Source organism: Periplaneta americana, chromosome 16, assembly GCF_040183065.1.
Source record: "Periplaneta americana isolate PAMFEO1 chromosome 16, P.americana_PAMFEO1_priV1, whole genome shotgun sequence".
Classification (NCBI taxonomy): domain Eukaryota; kingdom Metazoa; phylum Arthropoda; class Insecta; order Blattodea; family Blattidae; genus Periplaneta; species Periplaneta americana.
In genome coordinates, this window is record NC_091132.1 from 112522207 (window position 1) to 112542387 (window position 20181).

A 20181-nucleotide genomic window follows, 5' to 3' on the forward strand; every position below is an offset into this window, starting at 1 on the left:
CTTCGATCAAAGTTGATCTTTAGTCAGGGAGTTTTATACAATTGGGCCTAAGTGAAACAGGATATAGGAGGAACTCAAAATTCTAAACGTTTTGAGTTACATTTTTCATCATTTAACTGGGGGAGAAGATCTGTGGGCTGTTCACTAAACAAATGGAATGAAAATTTTTCATTCTCATCGTATTCAGTTCTAGAGTCAAATATTTGAAGAGAAAAAGTGGGAGAATAAAAGTTTTAGATACACTTACCAGATCTCTGATTAGAAGGTCGTCCTTCTTGTCTTCCTGGCTGAGGTCTTGAACCAGGAGCAGTTGGAGATATTGTCAGAATACGAGGAGGTGGTTTCCCAAGTTCATCAATTGCAGGAAGATCTTTCGAAGGACAGACATGCAGGACAGCAGAATGGTACTTGTGAATTGTTTGCTTCAGTGTCACACTTGTTCTACTGAGGTCTGCATTCTCTTTCAATAGCTGTCAACATTACAGAATTTCAAAAACTAAGCATGCTAATAATAATAGAAAACTCTCATTCAATTAAATTTCTTTCAACTCATAATCAGAAAGCAGATTTTCGGTCCCTACGCAGCGATAAGACATCACGTCCTTGGCTTATGGAGGGAGTGTAGCAATAAGTTCAATGACCGCCCTGCAATTGACATTCAGCATCAGGACCTAAAATCTGCTGTCTGCTCATAATATAGTAATTAATGTGTGTTTCTTTGCATATACACATGCACACAATAAAAATTTGTCAGTATAATTTATAATTATTTCTGCAAGTGTGATAAATATACTCACTTCATCATACTTATGTCTCAGAATTTGCTGTTCATCTTGCAACTGATTGTTCACTTCTAATAAATCTTCTAATTTCCTCTTCATAGATGTCAGTCTCACATTGCGATCCAAATAGTAGCCGATAAATTCTACACTGAAATATAAAATTGAATAACATATTTAAATAATTGATTAAATAGCGATCTTACTCGTGTTAATTATGTAAGCGTGTGTGGCTTACAGCTATTTCGGTGCTACTTGACACCATCCTCAGAGCCTACTAGATCTCGGTGCTATCTCAACTTCGCTGCCTGTTGTGTGGGTGCGTTCGTGTGATAAAGAGTTGTGTCAAATAGTGTGTGTGTTCTGAAATTGATCTGTGTGTTGAGAATTTGATTAGGGTGTGTTTTAGTGTGTCTGTATATTTCATATTGTTCTAGTGTGTTGAGTTTTTGGTTTTTGGTTAATCACCCCACACAACACAAACATGCTGCATTCAGAACAATGGTACACAGATTACTCAACATATCCATGAGCCAACAACACTACAATGAAGAAGTGAACACAATCACATACATAGCACAAGAAAATGGTTACAACCCAAACATAATAGACAACATCATAAGGAAGACAAAACAAAAACTCAACAAACACAACACAAACACAAGAAATACATCACACTAACATACGAAAACAAAAGCACACACAAGATCGCATCCTCATTCAGAAAACAGAAATACAACATAGCATACAGAACAGAAAACACACTACAAAGACATCTGAACAACACAAACAAATAAATACAACCACACAATCGTATACAAACTCACATGCAATAGTTGCGACAGTTTCTACATTGGACAGACAGGCAGATCATTCCAAACTCGATACAAGGAACACATTAAAGCAATAACCAGAGGACACAATACATCTATATATACCGAACACATAACTAATGCTAACCACACATACAATAACATAAATACAGACATGGAAATCCTACACATACAACCCAAAAACAAAAAACTCAACACACTAGAACAATATGAAATATACAGACACACTAAAACACATCCCAATCAAATTCTCAACACACAGATCAATTTCAGAACACACACACTATTTGACACAACTCTTCATCACACGAATGCACCCATACAACAGGCAGTGAAGTTGAGATAGCGCCGAGATCTAGTAGGCTCTGAGGATGGTGTCAAGTAGCACCGAAACAGCTGTAAGCCACACAGGGCTGCTGACAGAATTTATGGGCCCCTATGCAATACTGTACTCGGACCCCATTGAAAAAAGTAACAATTACAAGTTACCAGTTATTCTAACCATAATAATTATTTGCAAAATAAATAAAAGATAACCCCATGCACAGATACGAACCTAAAAATATACACTTTTATTACATGAAACTTTTTAGCAAAACTTCACATTAGCACATTATATTATATTCATAAAACATTATTCCTAAACACCTGTAATTTCTAACTTGCAGTCCAACATCAACAAACTACTCTCCTTGACTTCATTGATGCAAAATCATCAATCATATCATCAAAATTTAAAGATCTAGCAAGATCGCTCTCCAGACTAAGGAGGCCAAGGTTACTCAGTCATTCTTGACACATTGTTTATCTGAATACATTTTTTATTTTCTTCATTTTGCTGAAGGATCTTTCAGCATCAGCAATTGTCACAGGATTTGTATAGAATATTCTAATGGCTATGCAAATATTTGGAAATAAACTGACCAGTTTTAATTCCCTGAGATTATTTAGGAGATTCATAGGTTTCAGTGGGGTTGGTTCTAAATTAGAGGCATGAATTGATTTTAAATATTTCGGCTCATCACTGATCTCTTTGTTAATGTCTTCATAATTTTTTTCAAGATTAAATGTTAAGCACAGAAACGCCATTTCGTAATTTCAATTAAGAAACACCAAACGAATTAATTATCTTTACACCAAAAACGGATGCTCCCTGGACCAACCTTTTCAAGCAGTCTACCATCCATATTAATATCTTCTAATTTTTTCTGTCTCTCCTTGTGCTTCTCAGCTCCTGACTTAGGTCTGTACTTGTCCATTGTTCAGTTAAACTGTAATCGGTAACACTAATGAACAGAATTTACTAGACAAGTGACAACGAAAAGACGAAAGTTTCGACACGAAACATACAATGTACTGAAAAGGAAACGTGATCCTGTGACTTCGGTTTGGAAGAGTCCACTAGCATATTGCAGTGGGCCAGCCAATAAACAATAATTGAACATGTTCGGTACAAGTGACGGGAACATAGTGCAGGCAAATGCCGGGGCTGTCAAGTGTCGTGTAGGTGAATGTTAATGCGGGAAACTGATATTCTATTATATAAAAGTCGAATATTTACATATGAAGTGGTAATTTGTATTAATTCTACTATTGTTGAGTTAATGTGTCAAATTTATGTAATAAATGTTCTTACAAAATTTTATAGTACTCATATGTATCTACGAATAATTATTCATGATAATAAAAAGTAATCAGACTCACTTAATCTGACGGGCCCATATGCACTCACCCCCCTTTGCCCCTCCGTCTCGGCGGCCCTGAGGCCACACATGCTTACATAATTAACATGAGTAAGATCGCCATTTAATCAATTATTTATATTCAAGTGTTAAAAGTAGTGTACGGAAGATTCAACATGGAACATATATTTATTTATTTATTTATTTATTTATTATCTCTATACTTGTCATTTCTTGCTTAGCCTTTTCCCTTCTCCTAGCTACTTCCCACCTCTTCCTTTACATCAGTGCCTCCTTATCTCCATATCTTGGTTCTGTTCAAGGCTTTCTCCATGCTCTAACAATCACTCACACTTTGGTAAGAGAGCAGTCAACTTTGCAGCACTTCTTCCAGTTCGTGTCTCGAAGGTAAGTGACTCTTATTTTCCATTATTTTGCTCACTTTTACTACCCATTATATGAGGACCTCATTTTCAAAACGTTTCTTGTCCACCTGATAACGAAAATAAGCTTACTGTGTCCATGCATTCTTCAGATATAATTCTATATACAAGTGTCATGATTTGGCTTCAGAATGCATTAAAAGTGACTACTGAAATCAAACAGACTCTTGTTCGCAGCAAAACTGCGACAAAATATTAGTTCCAGCTTTGGAATCAAAGACTCTCATGCTCCCATTTGATACTAAATGCACCCATGCCTAGCTGGCAAGAAATTTTAGACCTAAACCAGGTTTTCGTGATTTCCCACAAAGTTATGGGCAAGGTCAAGGATCGTTTTGAAAATAAGCTCCTCGTTATGATGTATAAAGAGAAAGTATTGTAACGATCAGAGAGCAGAATTTCAGTCCCGATACTGAACATTAGGTGTACATCAGTTGCAGGGAGGTCATTGAACCGATTTTCTTAATGATTTACTTGATATGCATGAGTGAATCACTGAAGCAATGTCTAATAAGTATATTCTAACACTAACTTTTAAGTAACTAGTTCTGTAAAGACAAAAACCATATCATAAATTGATACAATATAGAAATACCTATTTTATGTGTTTTTACACAAAATGAATTATATATAACTGCTTAAACTGTAAAGTTAGTCTTTATACAGGCCATGGAGGTACAAGAGGTAGGAGGAGGTTAAGGCTCCCAACTCTGCAATCAGCATTAGTAGCAGTAGAGATGTTAGACATGCTTGCCACCATTATCCCCAAAGATACTTCTGATACTACTTCTGTCAGAGGCTGAAGTTATTTTTCACTACAAACTTTCTTGTTTTAGCCACAAATGTATCTATCTTATGTGGGTGAATCAAGTTTCACAAACCAACTGTGTGTTGTATCACTGTTGAGAGCTGGAGAGATCAGAAGTCACAACACTTGCAAAAGAGGATGATACCACAGTCTAATATATACAGTCGCGAAGCTTGGGATGATTTTTTGCATTTCTCGCGATAGTTGCTAGCCGCTTGGAGCGCTGTGAGTACTAGGAACAATAGACTGTGTCATTGCCATCGTGATCTAATACAGACCGTAAGGCAGACCATGTGACTCCCTTAACCAGATCACGAAGGACGGCTGTTCAACCATATAAATTAGTTGGAATGCATAAAGAGTAACATATATTTCTTTCAAATGTAGTGTAATTGCATTAATAAAATTTAAAACAATGATTAGGAGACACTTCAGACATAATTCACTTGAGAGTTAAGGTGTAACATTATTTTTGGTGTGAAAATTACGTTGTTCATATGTGTAATACCTGCCTTTATTTCGATTAAATATTCTTGTACATTCATTTATGCACGATTCAATAATTTTCAGTTGCATCGCACGGATATTTAGATATGCTGAAATTATAGGTTATGTTTCCTGTACCAGTTGCCCCTTTCTGTCTAATTTTAATGGTCTCCAATACCTTGCCATTACATATGTACCAGTATATTATGTCATATGAAAATTATAGGTTATGTTTACTATATTTAACTTATATTCCTATATTCGCCAAGTATACATTATAATTAAACATAATGTCATGTATGATACCCCTCACATTCAATTTGTCTGTATTTTAATACTACAATTGAGACTGAATTACTGTATTTAACTACAACCTAAGAGACGAAGTAACACAATCATATGTACACTAATTTCATAGGAGTGGTATAGTAAATTTTCTGTCTACAATTAAGGAAGGTAAATGTGCTAAATTCAAATCATAATGAAAGTTCTTTTTTATTAAACCTCAAAATAGTTTCAATTCTTAACTTAAAATGATGATGTGAACAGATTATGTTAACATGTAAAATTCTCTTCACATTAAAATAACACAGTTTTATAATTATTTCTGCAACATATTATGCAGCAAGAAGTACACGAAACTTCTGGACACATTACACTAAATAAAACTTAGCAATGATACGCAATAAACTTATAATATTTCATTGAGCTCCAAAACTCGAACAGACATTATGGCGGTCCAGATCGAAAAAGCATTGACTGTGCCGTATTTCGCATTGTTGTGAAAAGTTGTGTAAACTGTGAAATGTTCGTTATCAGTTGTAATAACTGTAAATGGCCAAAATACAATAATTTGAATAACAATATGGGACAAGGAGACGTTTGTTGCACTATAAATTCTAAGAAAAAGAGGTCAGAGTTATCCTTCTTCCGAAAGATCCAGGAAGGTGAGTTTATAAAATATAATATATGCTTTATGAAAATAATATATGAACCTTATGTATTTCGTATTTCAATAGTGGAATGAAGGTGTTAATTTTTTTAAAAGAACACAATATCGAAAGTACAATACATTTTATCATCTGCTAGGGAAAGAGTCTGTGATGAGGCGATAGTAGCGAACCTGGTGGCTAGCAACTATCTATGGATGCATATTTCAACTGTCTATGTATGCATATTTAGTAAGTATTGAGCTTCGTGACTGAATATACTAGACTGTGATGATACTGTAAAAAGGCAATCAACAGGTAATTGACTCCAAAATGCCTGTGGTAAAAATTAAATTTTAATAACAACTTAATTGGAATAAATTAAAATTGTAACTGAAGATATTCCCGATTTTCTTTAGAAAACACCTATTCACGTCTTGTGAAATGTCACTGTTTTGAGGAATATAGTTTAATAGATAATGCAGACATAGTGACACTTGTAAAACCTTTGCTACTGCAAAGCTGCCATTTCATATCTCTCTAACTGATAGCCAGCAGAAGACGTCATATAATAATTCTTCCAATTGAATACTGGCAACAATATACTATCATTTAAAGGGCAATATACCTGAAAGCAGGAGGAATGTGCCACTTCTTTCGCACATCAACAAGAGCTGCGACCTGTGCCTCTTGAATTTCCAGTGCCTGTGTGTCAATTCCCATAAGTCCTGCTTTCCTAAGCAATTTCCGATAAGCAGAGGCACTTGTTGTCAGCAATCTTGGCATCTTCTGTGTTGGCACTGTAATTTATAGCAAGGAAACTTTCTGAAACTGTATTAAATGTTTCTAACAAAAAGACTGAACATTGATAAAAACGAAGACAATCACAAAACAGAAAAACAGAAGCAAAAGAAGAATTTTTATTTCTTTATCAACAAAATACTGAGTGTAATATAACTTGTGGAAACTAGGACTATTTCAGGAATAAATTGATTCAGGAATTATAAGCAATCAAAAACATAATATAAATTAAACTTGATTTCAATTTGTTTCTAGTCTGTAGGCCTAGTAATTTTTGTATCATGTACATTTACAACAAATCCTTAAAATGAAAATGGACATGATCCTAATCATGAGAACTCCTCACCATGAGACTCCTAATTCACAAGCAGTGAACTTTTAACAACCCGTTAGAATTTCCACTTAAAAATTGTTATACTGTACTCTACAAGAAAGTTAACATAACGGAAAGAACTTAACAGATTCTTGTTAGAAAATTATCTTATGACGAGTTGCCAAACTAACTTACTATTATGACAAGTGTTGTATTGCACGTTTCCATGTATTCACATTTTTTTATGTTCTAGTGATATTTAACTTATTTTATATTTTTGTTTTTCATATTTTCCGATAACGGTATATCTACAATGTGATAAGTTGAGCTATATATAATCATAATTTTCCTTACTGTGTGTACTTAAAAATATTGCATTCATTGTATGCTTTGTACTGCACTATTTTATTACTAACTACTATTATTATTATTATTATTATTACTATTCTTATTTTTTATCATCATCATTATTATTATTATCATCATCAATAATTGTCTTATTTTTTTATACTTTGTATGTCTCATTTATTTTGACCTGCTGTTCACATTTTATTATGCTTTTTTCTTTCTGTATGTTATATATTATGTCTGATTTCTACTTACTTGTTGTTTACATTTTATTTTTATTATCTTATTCAGTTTTGTATGTAAAATTTTAGTGTACTTTGTAAATTTGTGGTGTTTTTTGTAATGCAGTTTTACTCCTGGTTGAGTGTTAGAGAAGGCCTTATGGCCTTAACTCTGCCAGGTTAAATAAATTATTATTATTATTATTATTATTATTATTTATTATTATAAAAAAACATGAAAAAGAAAATACGATATATCAAGCACTAGTCTGTTCTAAACACTTGAATACAGCCAGCTAATCTATTTATGGAAAGAATTGCTGAAACAAAAATTGCTGTAATTTTAGAACAAGAAAAAGTTTGACCCACATTTATGTCATTGCTTAAGGTTAAAAAGCGGATTTAAGTACTTAAAATAGACAACTGCTTCAGTTAGACTCTAAAAACATCATTTTCAACTTATTTTAACATAATATTTTCTATACTTCAATTCACAGAATTCTTCCTAACTGTGCTTAGGAGAAATTATAGCTGGATTGAAAATTCAACTGTGAGATCGTAACATGCCATATGGCCTAATACTTGAAGGGAAGAAGAAGATCATTCAAACTTAGTTTTTAAGCAGAGAAAGAGCAATTCACATTGACTGAGAACGGAACTCTACCTATTCTAGGTTTGAAAGAAGATGAATTGGAAATTCGTTTTCAGTTTTGTTACTCTTTCCCATTGCAATATGTCAATATTTCGTGTTTTTTCTTTAACAGTACCAGGTGCTTCAGGAAATCTGTGCTTTGTACTGTCCAGAAGTTCAATTTATTCATAGACAAGTTTCCCACTACTTTCAAGAGCTGTAATAGCTTTTGTAATGAATGCGAAATGAGGCCCTATTTACAGTCAGTCATTCTGAACACTCGACTTTTTTTTTTTCCTTTACAATTTTCTTGGCTTCAGTTACACAAAACTCCTTAAATGGCCAGAAGTTCTTTTACTTCCAGAAAATGTTTCCTGTAATAGTCAACACTCACCTATTTACCTTGAGTGAGTACAGGTTCTAGGAAAGAGGAATATCTGTTCTACTTCTGACTGAGGTTCTGGCTGATATACTGGATGTTCATTTCAAAGTGTGTCATGACGTCACTGTTGTGCATCAGAGATTTGAAGTGTGTTTCAGCTTTAATGTCAGAGAAGTTGCCTATTATTTAAGGCATTCAATCTAATCTTGAGAACGTGTACAGTATAACTTGAACGTCGTAGCAACAGATGGCGGTCTGTATGGTCTGTGTGCTACCATAACCTCTTTCGAACTGTATTTTGCACGGGCAAATCGTACGCAGGGTATTTGTTATCATCGGTAACGGCAACATTCCACAACACAAATCAAATGCTCCGTGTCCATGTTGACCGTCGAAGTTAATGTCAACAAATATCTAAATAATCGTCTTAACCCTCTCCCCATAAAGAAAACAATTCATCTCAGTACGTGTTTCCAAACAGTTCACATTCCTGCCACTACCGGCGTTACCGTATGTATCGGTAAGTACTCTTCAGAATGAACACCGTACTTGCCAGGCAACTTCTCTGGCACATACGTAATACACCTTTGCGGAAGTGTATGAAGATTGAATTCTCTAGGCTCATCGGCTAGCCACATGACGGCATACAGCGACCCATGACACACTTTGAACTGAACACGCAGTATATGGCCCTACATTTGTAATTTGATAATAACATTGCTTTCCCTCTTTGGTAAGAGACTTTTTGTCACACTGTTCCTTCCATACTTTCATAACAGATAAAAGATCAAGGACATAATAGGGACGTATACCAGAAATGGACAAATAACTGGTAACATTTTGGACTGGTGTGTACTTTGGAATAGGTTGAAAATACGCAAGAACAGCCAGTGTTGTCTTCCAGCATGACTATGTCGATATTATGTGAACTGCGCTATAAAATTTAGACTTTTGTATCACCAAGAGTCATCTTGTTCTTTTCTTGGGGGACTATATATCTATTATAAGGCACTACATCTCACTTGATATGTGCCAGATGAACTGGCCACCCTACCTCATTATCTCCTGTCTTAGTTGCCTCACGAGTGATGCCTTATTGGCGTCACTTATGAGGTTCAAACCTGTTTTTGAACAGTTGAATAAACAGCATGTATTTCATCATTTTTTGCTCCTATATGCACATCAATCTATACACTTGAATTTCACATACCTACAGTTCCTTGAACATGAATACTTGTATTCAGTAAAATATTTTCATGACTGCAATTCTTACCCCATGGAGGTATCCTTGCAGTTTTATGTGCAAGGTACTTCTGCCTGTATTTTGCAAGTTTACGCTGGATTCGCAGCTGCTCAGTAGTATTACTATGTCCAACTTGCTGGTAATCAATCTGACGCTGCCTGGTACGTAACTGAAGGGCCAACCAATTGCGACGACGTCTCCTGAAATTTACAGAGTACATTTAATAAAAATGAATAAGGCAAATTTTCCAGATTATTACTAATAAACACTCTCTTCTTGTGGACTCTTATCAAATTGTCATTATTGCAGAATCAAGTAAAATAATAATAAAAGCAAGACTGGCTCAACTGTTTTTCATGTACTACACAAAGTGTCATTCCCACGCCATAAAAGATACAAAGGCAATGACATTGCGGATTCCCTAGCAGAAAAAGGCGGAGATCAAAGATTCACTGCTCCTGAACCTGTTCTGCTACTTCCTGCAATGGTAGTAAGCAAACTTATCAACAAAGAAATGCTTAAGAAAAGTCGTTCTTTGGAAGAATACAAAGGGTTAAAGACAAGCTAAAGAGCTCACTTTAGAACCTTTCTTTAAAGGTGAGTACACACTTAGCGAACGAACAACGAACGAATGATGAAGTGAAACTTAGTTGTTCATTCGCTGTTTAGAGCAACGTACAAATCATCAGCAAATGGTCAGAAAACATTCACGTTCGCTGATTATCCACAATAATGGCAGACGAAAATATAATTACAGCAAGTGCAGCCGTTGTTATTATAGGCAGTTTAATAAAAAAAAAAAAAGTTAAAAAACAAAAGGCAATGGTGACAGACGCCACTCTACGAAAGTCGCAATCAATATAGAATTATAGAGGCACTGACTTGTTTCATGATTTATGTTGAATGGAATCGGGACAGTTTCACAAGTTCTGTCACATTTCAGAAACAAACTTCGAAATATTACTATGCAAAATAGGGCCAAAAATTTCCAAGAAAGACACAGGCTGGCGAGAAGCAATACCGGTATCTATTCAGGAAAGGCTAGCATTAACACATCGATATCTCCTTACAGGAGATTCGCATGCAAGTTTAATGTATTTATTCAAAGCGTCGAAACAGCTGATTACCAGGCCTGTTCCAGAAGTATGTACAGCTATAACTGAGGAAATGGAAGATTTTATTAACGTACGACTGCAAGACAGGGGAAAATTTCAATATACGGATACCTCACTCACAATTATCTTAAAATACTAAAAAGAGAGATTTGTCTGTGTTTGTCATGCTTACGAAAAGGCACTTTTCAGTGCCAATAATTGATTTTGTGTGCATAAGGTTGGAACTTTGTTTTTTCTGGGCGTGACTTTGTCCAAAAGGAATGACATATGTTTATATGCGAACCAAGTTGACTCGTACACTTCATCACTCCCCATTCCAGATCTTTTTATGGACTTCTGTCTTTTCCTCCGGAATGATGTCAGTAGGGACTCAATTTTCTTTTTGACTTCTGCTCCCTACAATAAACAAGAACTATGTATCCACTGAAAATAAATAAACAAAAATAATTTTCAAATTTTGCATGTGTTTGACTCGCCTACTTTGCAGCTGTACATCTTTCCAATAGCTTCCCAAACATCATGTTTTCTTACTTTATTGTGGTAAGTAGGATGCTTGGGATTCCATAAAGTTTCCTGCTCCCTATATGCATTAATAAGATTTATAACAGTGTCTTCCGTCCACTCCAGTTTCGACATCCTGTTGGTGAAATTGAACAAAGCGCTGCGTTCTGTTACGAACTACAAGCTAGTGGCAAATCCCGTCCACACCGAATACCAACTTCCTTTGATGTACCGACAAGCAACGGATCACTTCCGAAGGCAAACCAAACGATCGGTTTGTCTTTGTTGCGACATACGTTTCGATTTCAGTCAGCAAATGTATTTGTTTGTCGTTCGTTCGTTGTTCGTTTGCTAAGTGTGTATGCACCTTAACAGGAACAAGGAACTTTCAGAGCTGTCCAAGAAATTTATATAAGTAACTGTTAGTCTCGTAACAGGGCATTACACTTAAAGACACACCGTCATATTTTACGACTTGTTTGCAACTCTATCGATAGGAGGCTGTCAGAAGATACATCATCCCACGTTTTTTGTGACTGAATATTTCTCTGCTCCCAGTTTCGAACATTTTGGTTACCATTTCTTGAAACCAAGCAAACTATCTCAAAATGTCAATGAGGAGCACTACTGCTTTTATCTCAGTTAATGGCTTGATAAAAGACTGTGATAGGAATTGCAAAATAAACCTTAAATTGCGATGCATGGTCAATTGCACCACCTTTTCTCCATAAATAAAAAATACAACAAAGTGTCTTATTCAGCTATTAGCCTAAGGATTAATCATTTCGTGATGCAAGACAATTTTTAAATATAGCTGTCAAACAGTGTAATGAAATGCCAGTATGAAATGATACTTGATAATACATAAGAGAAAGTCGTTTTTGAGTAGAAGCCTCCACTAGTGCTGGGAACCAGATGTGGTTCTCCGTTTTATGAATGAGAGACTATAATTACAACAATTCATTAATGTTTTTTCAGTACTACCAACCCATGTAGGATGGAAAAGATTTGAAAAATGTGGTACAGATGCCAAATACGGCAAACTCTGTCGAAATAAAGGTCAAATAATGATTATAAAAATTGTGATTTAAAAATGTTGTTTTCTTCTAATGCCAGGCGTTTGACAATAAAGTCATTTGACCTCTTGCACTCCAATATTTTTCAAAGATATTATCATGGCCAGCCACTGAAGCACAGATTTTGAGGTGTTCCGAATCCATTTCTTGGTTTGAGTTGCACAATGGGCAGTTAGGGGACTGATATATTCCAATTATATGCAGGTGTTTGGCCAAACAATCATGGCATGTTGCCAATCTAAATGCAGCTACAGACGATTTTCGTGGTAAATCGGGAATTAACTGTGGATTATGATGCAGAGAGTTATGTTTTTTCCCTTGAGATTGTATTATCAAAGTTTGTTTGTTGAAGTCTAAGTATGTAGATTTAATAAATCTTTTCACAGAGTAATACAAAGATTTAGTAACAGGTCTGTAAGTAGCAGTACTGCCCTTCTTTGCTAAAGCATCCGCATTCTCGTTTCCCAGGATTCCACAATGGGACAGTATCCATTGGAATACAATTCTTTTATTGAGTGATATTAATTGAGAGAGCATTTTAGTTATTTCTGCTGCTGTTTGAGATGAAGGTGTGTGTTTAGAGACTATTGATAGAATAGCTGTTTTGGAGTCTGACAATGTAACTGCATTCTTAAATTTATTGATGTGGCATAGAAGATTCCTGAGACTTTCACTTATTGCAATGATTTCACCATCATAACTTGTTGTTCCATATCCAAGAGATCTATAAAGTGAGAAGAGACAGCACATAACAGCTGCACTGGCACCTTGTTCTCTGGAGATCAAGGATCCGTCGGTGTATAAATGAAGCCAGTTTTGTGGAGGGTACCTAATATTAATTGTCTCTAAAGACAATTGTTTCATTATTTCAGTGTTTACTTCTGATTTCAGTATTTCTTCTGTTAAATTTAGATTAGGGGATATTCTATATTTAATAGAGTTAAAGGGTTTGGTTTAATTTGTAAGTTTTCTTTTAAATTCGGGATATCGATTTTCTGTTTTAATTCTTTGAACCAATCTACAGAGTTTTCAATCTACCGAGAGGACTGTATGAATGCCAATTGTTTCCTGGTAATCTGATAAGTTTTTCATATTGAATCAGTGGTTTTTCTTCTATTGTAATTTTGATGCTGTTAATATTAGTGAGGAATCTCATAGAATCTATTGGAGTTGTTTTGATTCCACCAGTAATGAGCCTGAGAGCTTGGATTATAGTAAATGTAAGATCCAGACTGTATGGCTGATAATGCTGAGTCAATCATAAAAATAATTCCGTTGTTTGAAACTAGAGAAATATTCGATAGTTTGGATACACTTAAATGAATTCATTCAATTTACAAACTGGAATAAAAAATGAAAACTAATTAATGAATTGTTCGACAGTTTCACATTCCACCAATAAAGTTACCCAACAATCTAATTTATTTAATAGTGCCCATGATGTGACAGCCCAGATTGGTAATTTATACCGTCATTAAGCTATTGTGCATCTTTCTCCACTAGACACAGCGACTGTCTCAATTGCACCTATGTTTACCTCATAAGCATTTTATCTGTGTGCATTTTGCAATGTGCATAAAACGGATCGGCTTGGTCTACTTCCTCGGAATGTGCTTCTGACAGTAGCCCCTCCCTCTGAGCACTGCAACATAAAACATTTTTATCAATCACTGAGAAGTTCGTTACCTGCAATGACTAAAATGCAACAGTGATGATTATACAAAGATACATAAAGAAAAAGTTTCAATTTACTGTTTTTTTTTCAACTTCCTTAGAGAAATGAGTTAAGTATTTAACTTAAATTATCAACATACAGTTGGGACGTTTGTTCTGTGCCGGTGAGAATCATGTGGAAGCTAGCCAGTGAGCCTACACTCTCACGCATGCGCAGAATATGGCAAGTGGCCAGTCTCACAGAAAGCCTTGGCTGTGTAACATCGTCCTGCCACGTGCATGATAATTGCAGTTTGTTAGTTTAGTTAGTTCATATTCATATTGTTTATTTATTATCGTGGCAAATTGCAGTTGTGTGTGTTTGTGTAGACTAAAGTGCCTCCTATTCAGTCTAAACTTTGCGCAAAAACACTGCATAGCCAAACTCGGGAAGTTGTGAACAATATACATTCTTTCATGAAGAGTGAAGCAGCTTCTGGAGACTTTAATACCGCTGAAAAAGGTGCAAGAACGAGTGAGTGCAGCAACTAAAGTGCCCGAAAGAACAATAAGAATAGTACATTATGCAACGAGCTTATAATGGTAGTAATTAAGACGCAAGTATGATTGCTTATGAAACGAGCGCAAGCGAGTTTCATAATTTTCATATGAGCGTCTTAATTACCATTATAGGCAAGTTTCATACTACTTTTTATGCTCGACCATATTTCTAACTTGAAAGTATTTAAAATTATGGTTATGTGCGAACTGACCTGAATTGTGAGATGTGCGCAGACGCGAAAGTATTGATTTTTTCCGAGGCCGAATATCATTGACCTAGGCACAGAATAAGATGAAAATTACTCTGGTATAACCTGAAAATTGATTTAGAATTGAAAAACGAGATGACAAATTGAATTTATTTGAATATTATTTACAATTAACGCTAATTATTATAGTAACAGAACATAACCTTCTGCGACAGTATTGGATTTCCAGCCTCCGTGACTTTTCACTAATTCTCTTTCGATTGCATATCTGAGAATAATCGATACTTGCGGTTTTATAACGGTACAAAGCTGACTTGTCATTGGCTGAACACCTGTACTTTAATGAGTAGGTGTACTTTAATGACATGCATTAAAGGACTGCTACCAGGTGTATAATTACTACATTTCGGCATGGTCGAGCATAAAGATAATTAAAGAAGGGAAACAGTGTGAGGAAAAAGGGACCTCTTTTGGAACGCCCGATAAAGTTCATCATGTACCGAAACGCATCACAGATATTGATGATTTTGATAAAAGAGTTATACGACAGACAATTTATAATTTTTATATAAATGACAAAACAGTGCCCACTGTCAGTAAACTGCTACCTAAACTAAAAATGCCATAAACTTTAACAGGGGTAGTACAAGTTTAAAGATCATTTTACGTGATATGAGGTTTAAATGGAAGAAGACAAGAAATAATAAAGCGGTATTACAGGAAAGGCATGATATTCGAGAACAGCGTGTATCATATTTATGCGCAATAAAGAAATACAGAGAAGAAGGTAGGCCTCTAATATACCATGATGAAACGTATATTCATAGCACCCATACAAGACCAAAAAATTGGAGTGATGACAAAACCTCAGGTTTACTGGCGCCTATTTTGAAAGGACCTAGGCTTATTATTGTTCATGCAGGGGGATGAGAGGGTTTTGTACCTGGCGCATTTCTGATGTTTAAATCGAACAGGAAAACTGGAGACTACAATCATGAAATGAATGCCGACAATTACCAGAAGTGGATAACGGAAAAGTTGATTCCGAATTTGCCCCCAAGATCTGTTTTTATAATAGATAACGCACCTTACCATAATGTGCAGTTGCATAAAGCTCCCTCAAGTAGTTCAAAGAAAAGTGATATGCAGGACTGGCTTAGAAGAAACAATGTGCAGTTTCAGGAAAATATGCTAAAAGTGGAGCTTTACGGGCTCATTAAAGCACATAAGCCACTTCATAAAACTTACGTGATTGACAATCTCTTAGCTATGAATGGACACTGTGTACTCAGATTGCCACCGTATTCACCTGAGCTAAATCCATTGGAATTGATTTGGGCAGATATCAAGCAGTGGGTAGCCGGTCAAAACACAACTTTTAAATTAGAGGAAGTGATGAAATTGTGCCAACAACGGGTTGATGATATCAGTGTAGAAAAATGGGAAAAAGTATGTGAACATGTTGAAAAAATCGAAGATCAATATATTGAAGAGGAAGGAATTATGGAAAATGTAATTGAAAGCTTCATAATTATGGGCGGAGACAGCAGTAGTGAAAGCGGTGACGATGAAGATGATGATCATAACGAAAATCACGACGACAATGGTGGTGATATATCTGGTATCGAAAGTTTGTCTGATGAATAGATATATTGATTGCGTCTGTTTCTCTTCATTGCTATATAATTGAACCATGGATATCATTTTATGTTTATAATCAGTTTGTATTTATTATGATAACACGTGTGATGTGATAAGTGACACTGGACAACTGTGAGTGGAATGCGCCGTTCATCGCACATCCTGGAACCAACTGCGCATGATGATGTCACTACACGCTGCAGATCCCAGCCGAGGCGGTAAGTCACGTGTTTCTATAAACTCGCTGTTGCTCAAGTAACCAAGCACAACGGCACAGAACGACCGTCCCAACTTACTTAAGTTACAGAAGATACAATTGTCATACATCCTTCAGAAGATACAATTGTCATAAATCCTTCCTTTATATGCCTTCTCACTGGAATATGAATGCTTTCATATGCTAGTTTTACAAGACAAGAAGAAAAAACACCATGACATACGTACAAGGCCCTTAAGTGAAATACAGCCATACAATAGTGGCTGTCAATGAAGGAGGCTCAGCATTAGGATTTTATGACAAATATTGTATTAGTCTGATGATCCTACTATAGAGTGCCACCTCATTGTGCAATGATATTAAATATAGCAGACTATACAAAATTACATTACAAGACAAATTACTCACCAGGTGACATGGAAGAAAGTGCGACACATTCCAGCATCGCATCCAATGCAGACGCCAGTGCAACTGAAGCGTGCATCTTCACAAAGGCAGCAAGTTTTGGCACCCCACTTGCTGTACGGCATCTCAAATAGGGTCACACTTGAAAGCTTGTCAACCTCCCCGAATGCAACACCAGGTACATACAGAGCACATACTAAGTGAACCCACTTTCCAACATCTGTCTCCTTGAAAATACCTCCTATAAAGTAAAGCACATTTTGTAAAATACATTAAAAACAATTATTCCATATTCAATCACTGAAAAGAAATCCTTTACATAATATAACTAATTTAACAGCATCATGAAGTAATGCTTCTTTTTAAGTTTGCTATTATATAGTTCTGTGACGAACTTCTACACTAAATTTTATTTTGTTACTGTAATAAAAAAAATATAATAAATTCTCAATAACTCGTAATTCGGCCCTTAGTGCAGAATACAAATGATACTCTGCAATCTACTGATCAATTGAAAACACATACCAAAGAAATGAAAATAAGTATTATGAAATCTTCAATAACTGTCTATTTTTAACCTAATGAGTAGTACAAGACATTACATTAGGTTATACACATAAAATATATGACTAGCGCTTTCGCTAATTGGATGGCATCTTCAGGTCTAGTTAGCATATTATGATGCTTTTTACATAAAGACATAGATGAAATGCAACATAATAAAAAGTGATAAAATACATGACGTGAGAAAATTACAATATTAAAATAACTGCACAAACAGAAGGCAAAATGGAATAATGACTTGAAAACAGGCGTGGTGGTTGTAGTAATTCAACCTCTATAAAGTCCAGATATTAAATTACAGAATCTATGCCTTGAATAAAAGTCTGCAAAAACATGTGTGCAGCTTAAGAAATATATATATATTTTTTTTAATCCAATGCCACCAGGTTGTCTTTTCGACATTTCTGGTCTTCTCTCCTGGCTTAGTTGTAACCCACTTCTGAGGTTGGGGCGCCTGGAAGGCAGAGTTACATTACCCCGATGATGTGATAGGATGATTATGATAATGTGGTGCCAGGAGAGGTCTTAAATCTAAACTTAACCTAAATTCCAGACCATGGACGAACACAGGAATAATCCCCTTTAAGGAAAAATTCCTGTGCTCTAACCGGGATTCGAACCCGGGACCTCATGAACTATAGCCAGAAGCTCTGACCACTAGACCATGAGGCTGGTCGCTTAAGAAATATAAAAGAGACGGTTAAAAGGGTAAAAAGTTGCAACAGTCATCACGACGCATAGAATGGTAGCATGTTGTGAATCTGTAAGAATCAATAAGAGATGTTTTAGTAAAGAAAAGTAGACATATACGGAGCAAAATAAATTATGTAGCGATAAAACACTTACGAAATTTTTGAAACCGTGGAAAGAGTCGATGTTACATGGCCGATTGCGTGGTGTTGACTGGTGCAATGACATATAAAAGAATCACATCATGACATAAGTGGAGGGGGGGTACATGTTGCAGCAAGAAGAGTTCCCATTGGCCAATTTGAATAAAGAGTTATTAGGATTAGGTAATTGTTCATTAAGTAACGAAATGTAATTACTAAGTGATTTAGCTATATGAAATTCTTCTGCAACTAAATTAATGTTCCCGTTGTTGATAGGTTTTAAAATTTGTAAAGCATCAGACATTTTTTGAAGTTCATGGTTATTCTCAATTAAGTGGGATGCGAATTTAGATCTATTACGACTATGACAGAAAACTGCTTTATGTTTTGAATATCTAGTTTTAAAGTTCCTTTTAGTTTGGCCAATATATTTCTGTGTGCAATTCTTACAATGCAGCATGTATACTCCACCACTAGCATATTTGTCAAAGTTGTCAATTATTAAGTTTATTACCAGTTCTAAAGGTGACCTTTACATTTTCTTTCTTGAAAAAGTTAAGTAACTTGTAAGACACATTATTATAAAAAGACATTACATTCCAATATTTTGGTTTTTTAGTATCTGTCAAGGCAGTAAGCGTGGTATCTGAATTCTTATTTAAAAGGGATTTTCTTTTGAAAAGAAGTCTATCTATCGTTTTCTTATTGAAACCATTTTCTATTGCAAGTCCTACTATGTATTTGTATTCTTTCAGATAATTTTTCTTGGAAAGGGGAACTTTCAATAATCTATCAATTAGGAAAGTGAACATACTATGTTTATGGGATTGAAGATGGTTAGATTGGTAATGAATAGTATGAGTGGTATTTGTAGGTTTTCTGAAAATGTCGTAATCAAAGTTTTTGGGTTTTCTGATGATTTTCAAATCTAAAAAATTAAAGGATTTATTGGTTTCACGTTCGAGAGTAAATCTCAAGTTAGGGTGCAAGCTGTTAAAGGAGTGCAAAATGTCTTCATAGGTGACAGCATGACTCTCAAAAACTAACAAAGCATCGTCAACATACCAAAGAGTAAGTTTAAGTATTCAAGGCCGTTAATCCAAAACCTAGACTCAAGAACTCACATTCAAATGATATCAAAATATCATGATTATGGTATGTAGAGTGAGCACTTCGAAATATCTTATAACTTACATAAATTACTTAAAACTACACTTGAATTAAAGTTTGAAAGGAGATTTAATATATTTATAAGAAGTTAGACTGCACAAGATGGGGCATTTTTAAGTAGCCTAACTATTTTAAACGTATGATAAAACTTTATGTTGTGAATCAGGTATGTATTTAAACTACCTAATAGTTTATTCATATTTTTTGGTTATTTACACAATTAAAGTTACCTGTTACCCTTTTTAAAACCACATCCTTCAGGTGACTTTCTCCACTTGTAATGCACTGCTGAAGTTGCTTCTGGTTACCTGATATGGCACGAGCACATAACTCCTGA

The 20181-nt window shown here is 35.2% G+C and overlaps 1 protein-coding gene across 3 annotated transcripts in view; it reads right to left on the reverse strand.

The window, feature by feature from the left end:
- The window catches only part of LOC138691084 (PHD finger protein 14), a 71262-nt gene that overhangs the window by 22366 nt on the left and 28715 nt on the right, over positions 1-20181 (reverse strand). For all 3 annotated transcript variants that reach the window (XM_069812784.1, XM_069812785.1, XM_069812786.1), the window contains exons 6-11: positions 17281-17518; positions 14129-14233; positions 9930-10099; positions 6589-6760; positions 798-930; positions 248-470 (exon numbers count right to left, since the gene is read on the reverse strand). In XM_069812784.1, the coding sequence (XP_069668885.1) occupies positions 248-470; positions 798-930; positions 6589-6760; positions 9930-10099; positions 14129-14233; positions 17281-17518 (1041 nt within the window). The remainder of the gene's footprint in view (positions 1-247; positions 471-797; positions 931-6588; positions 6761-9929; positions 10100-14128; positions 14234-17280; positions 17519-20181) is intronic.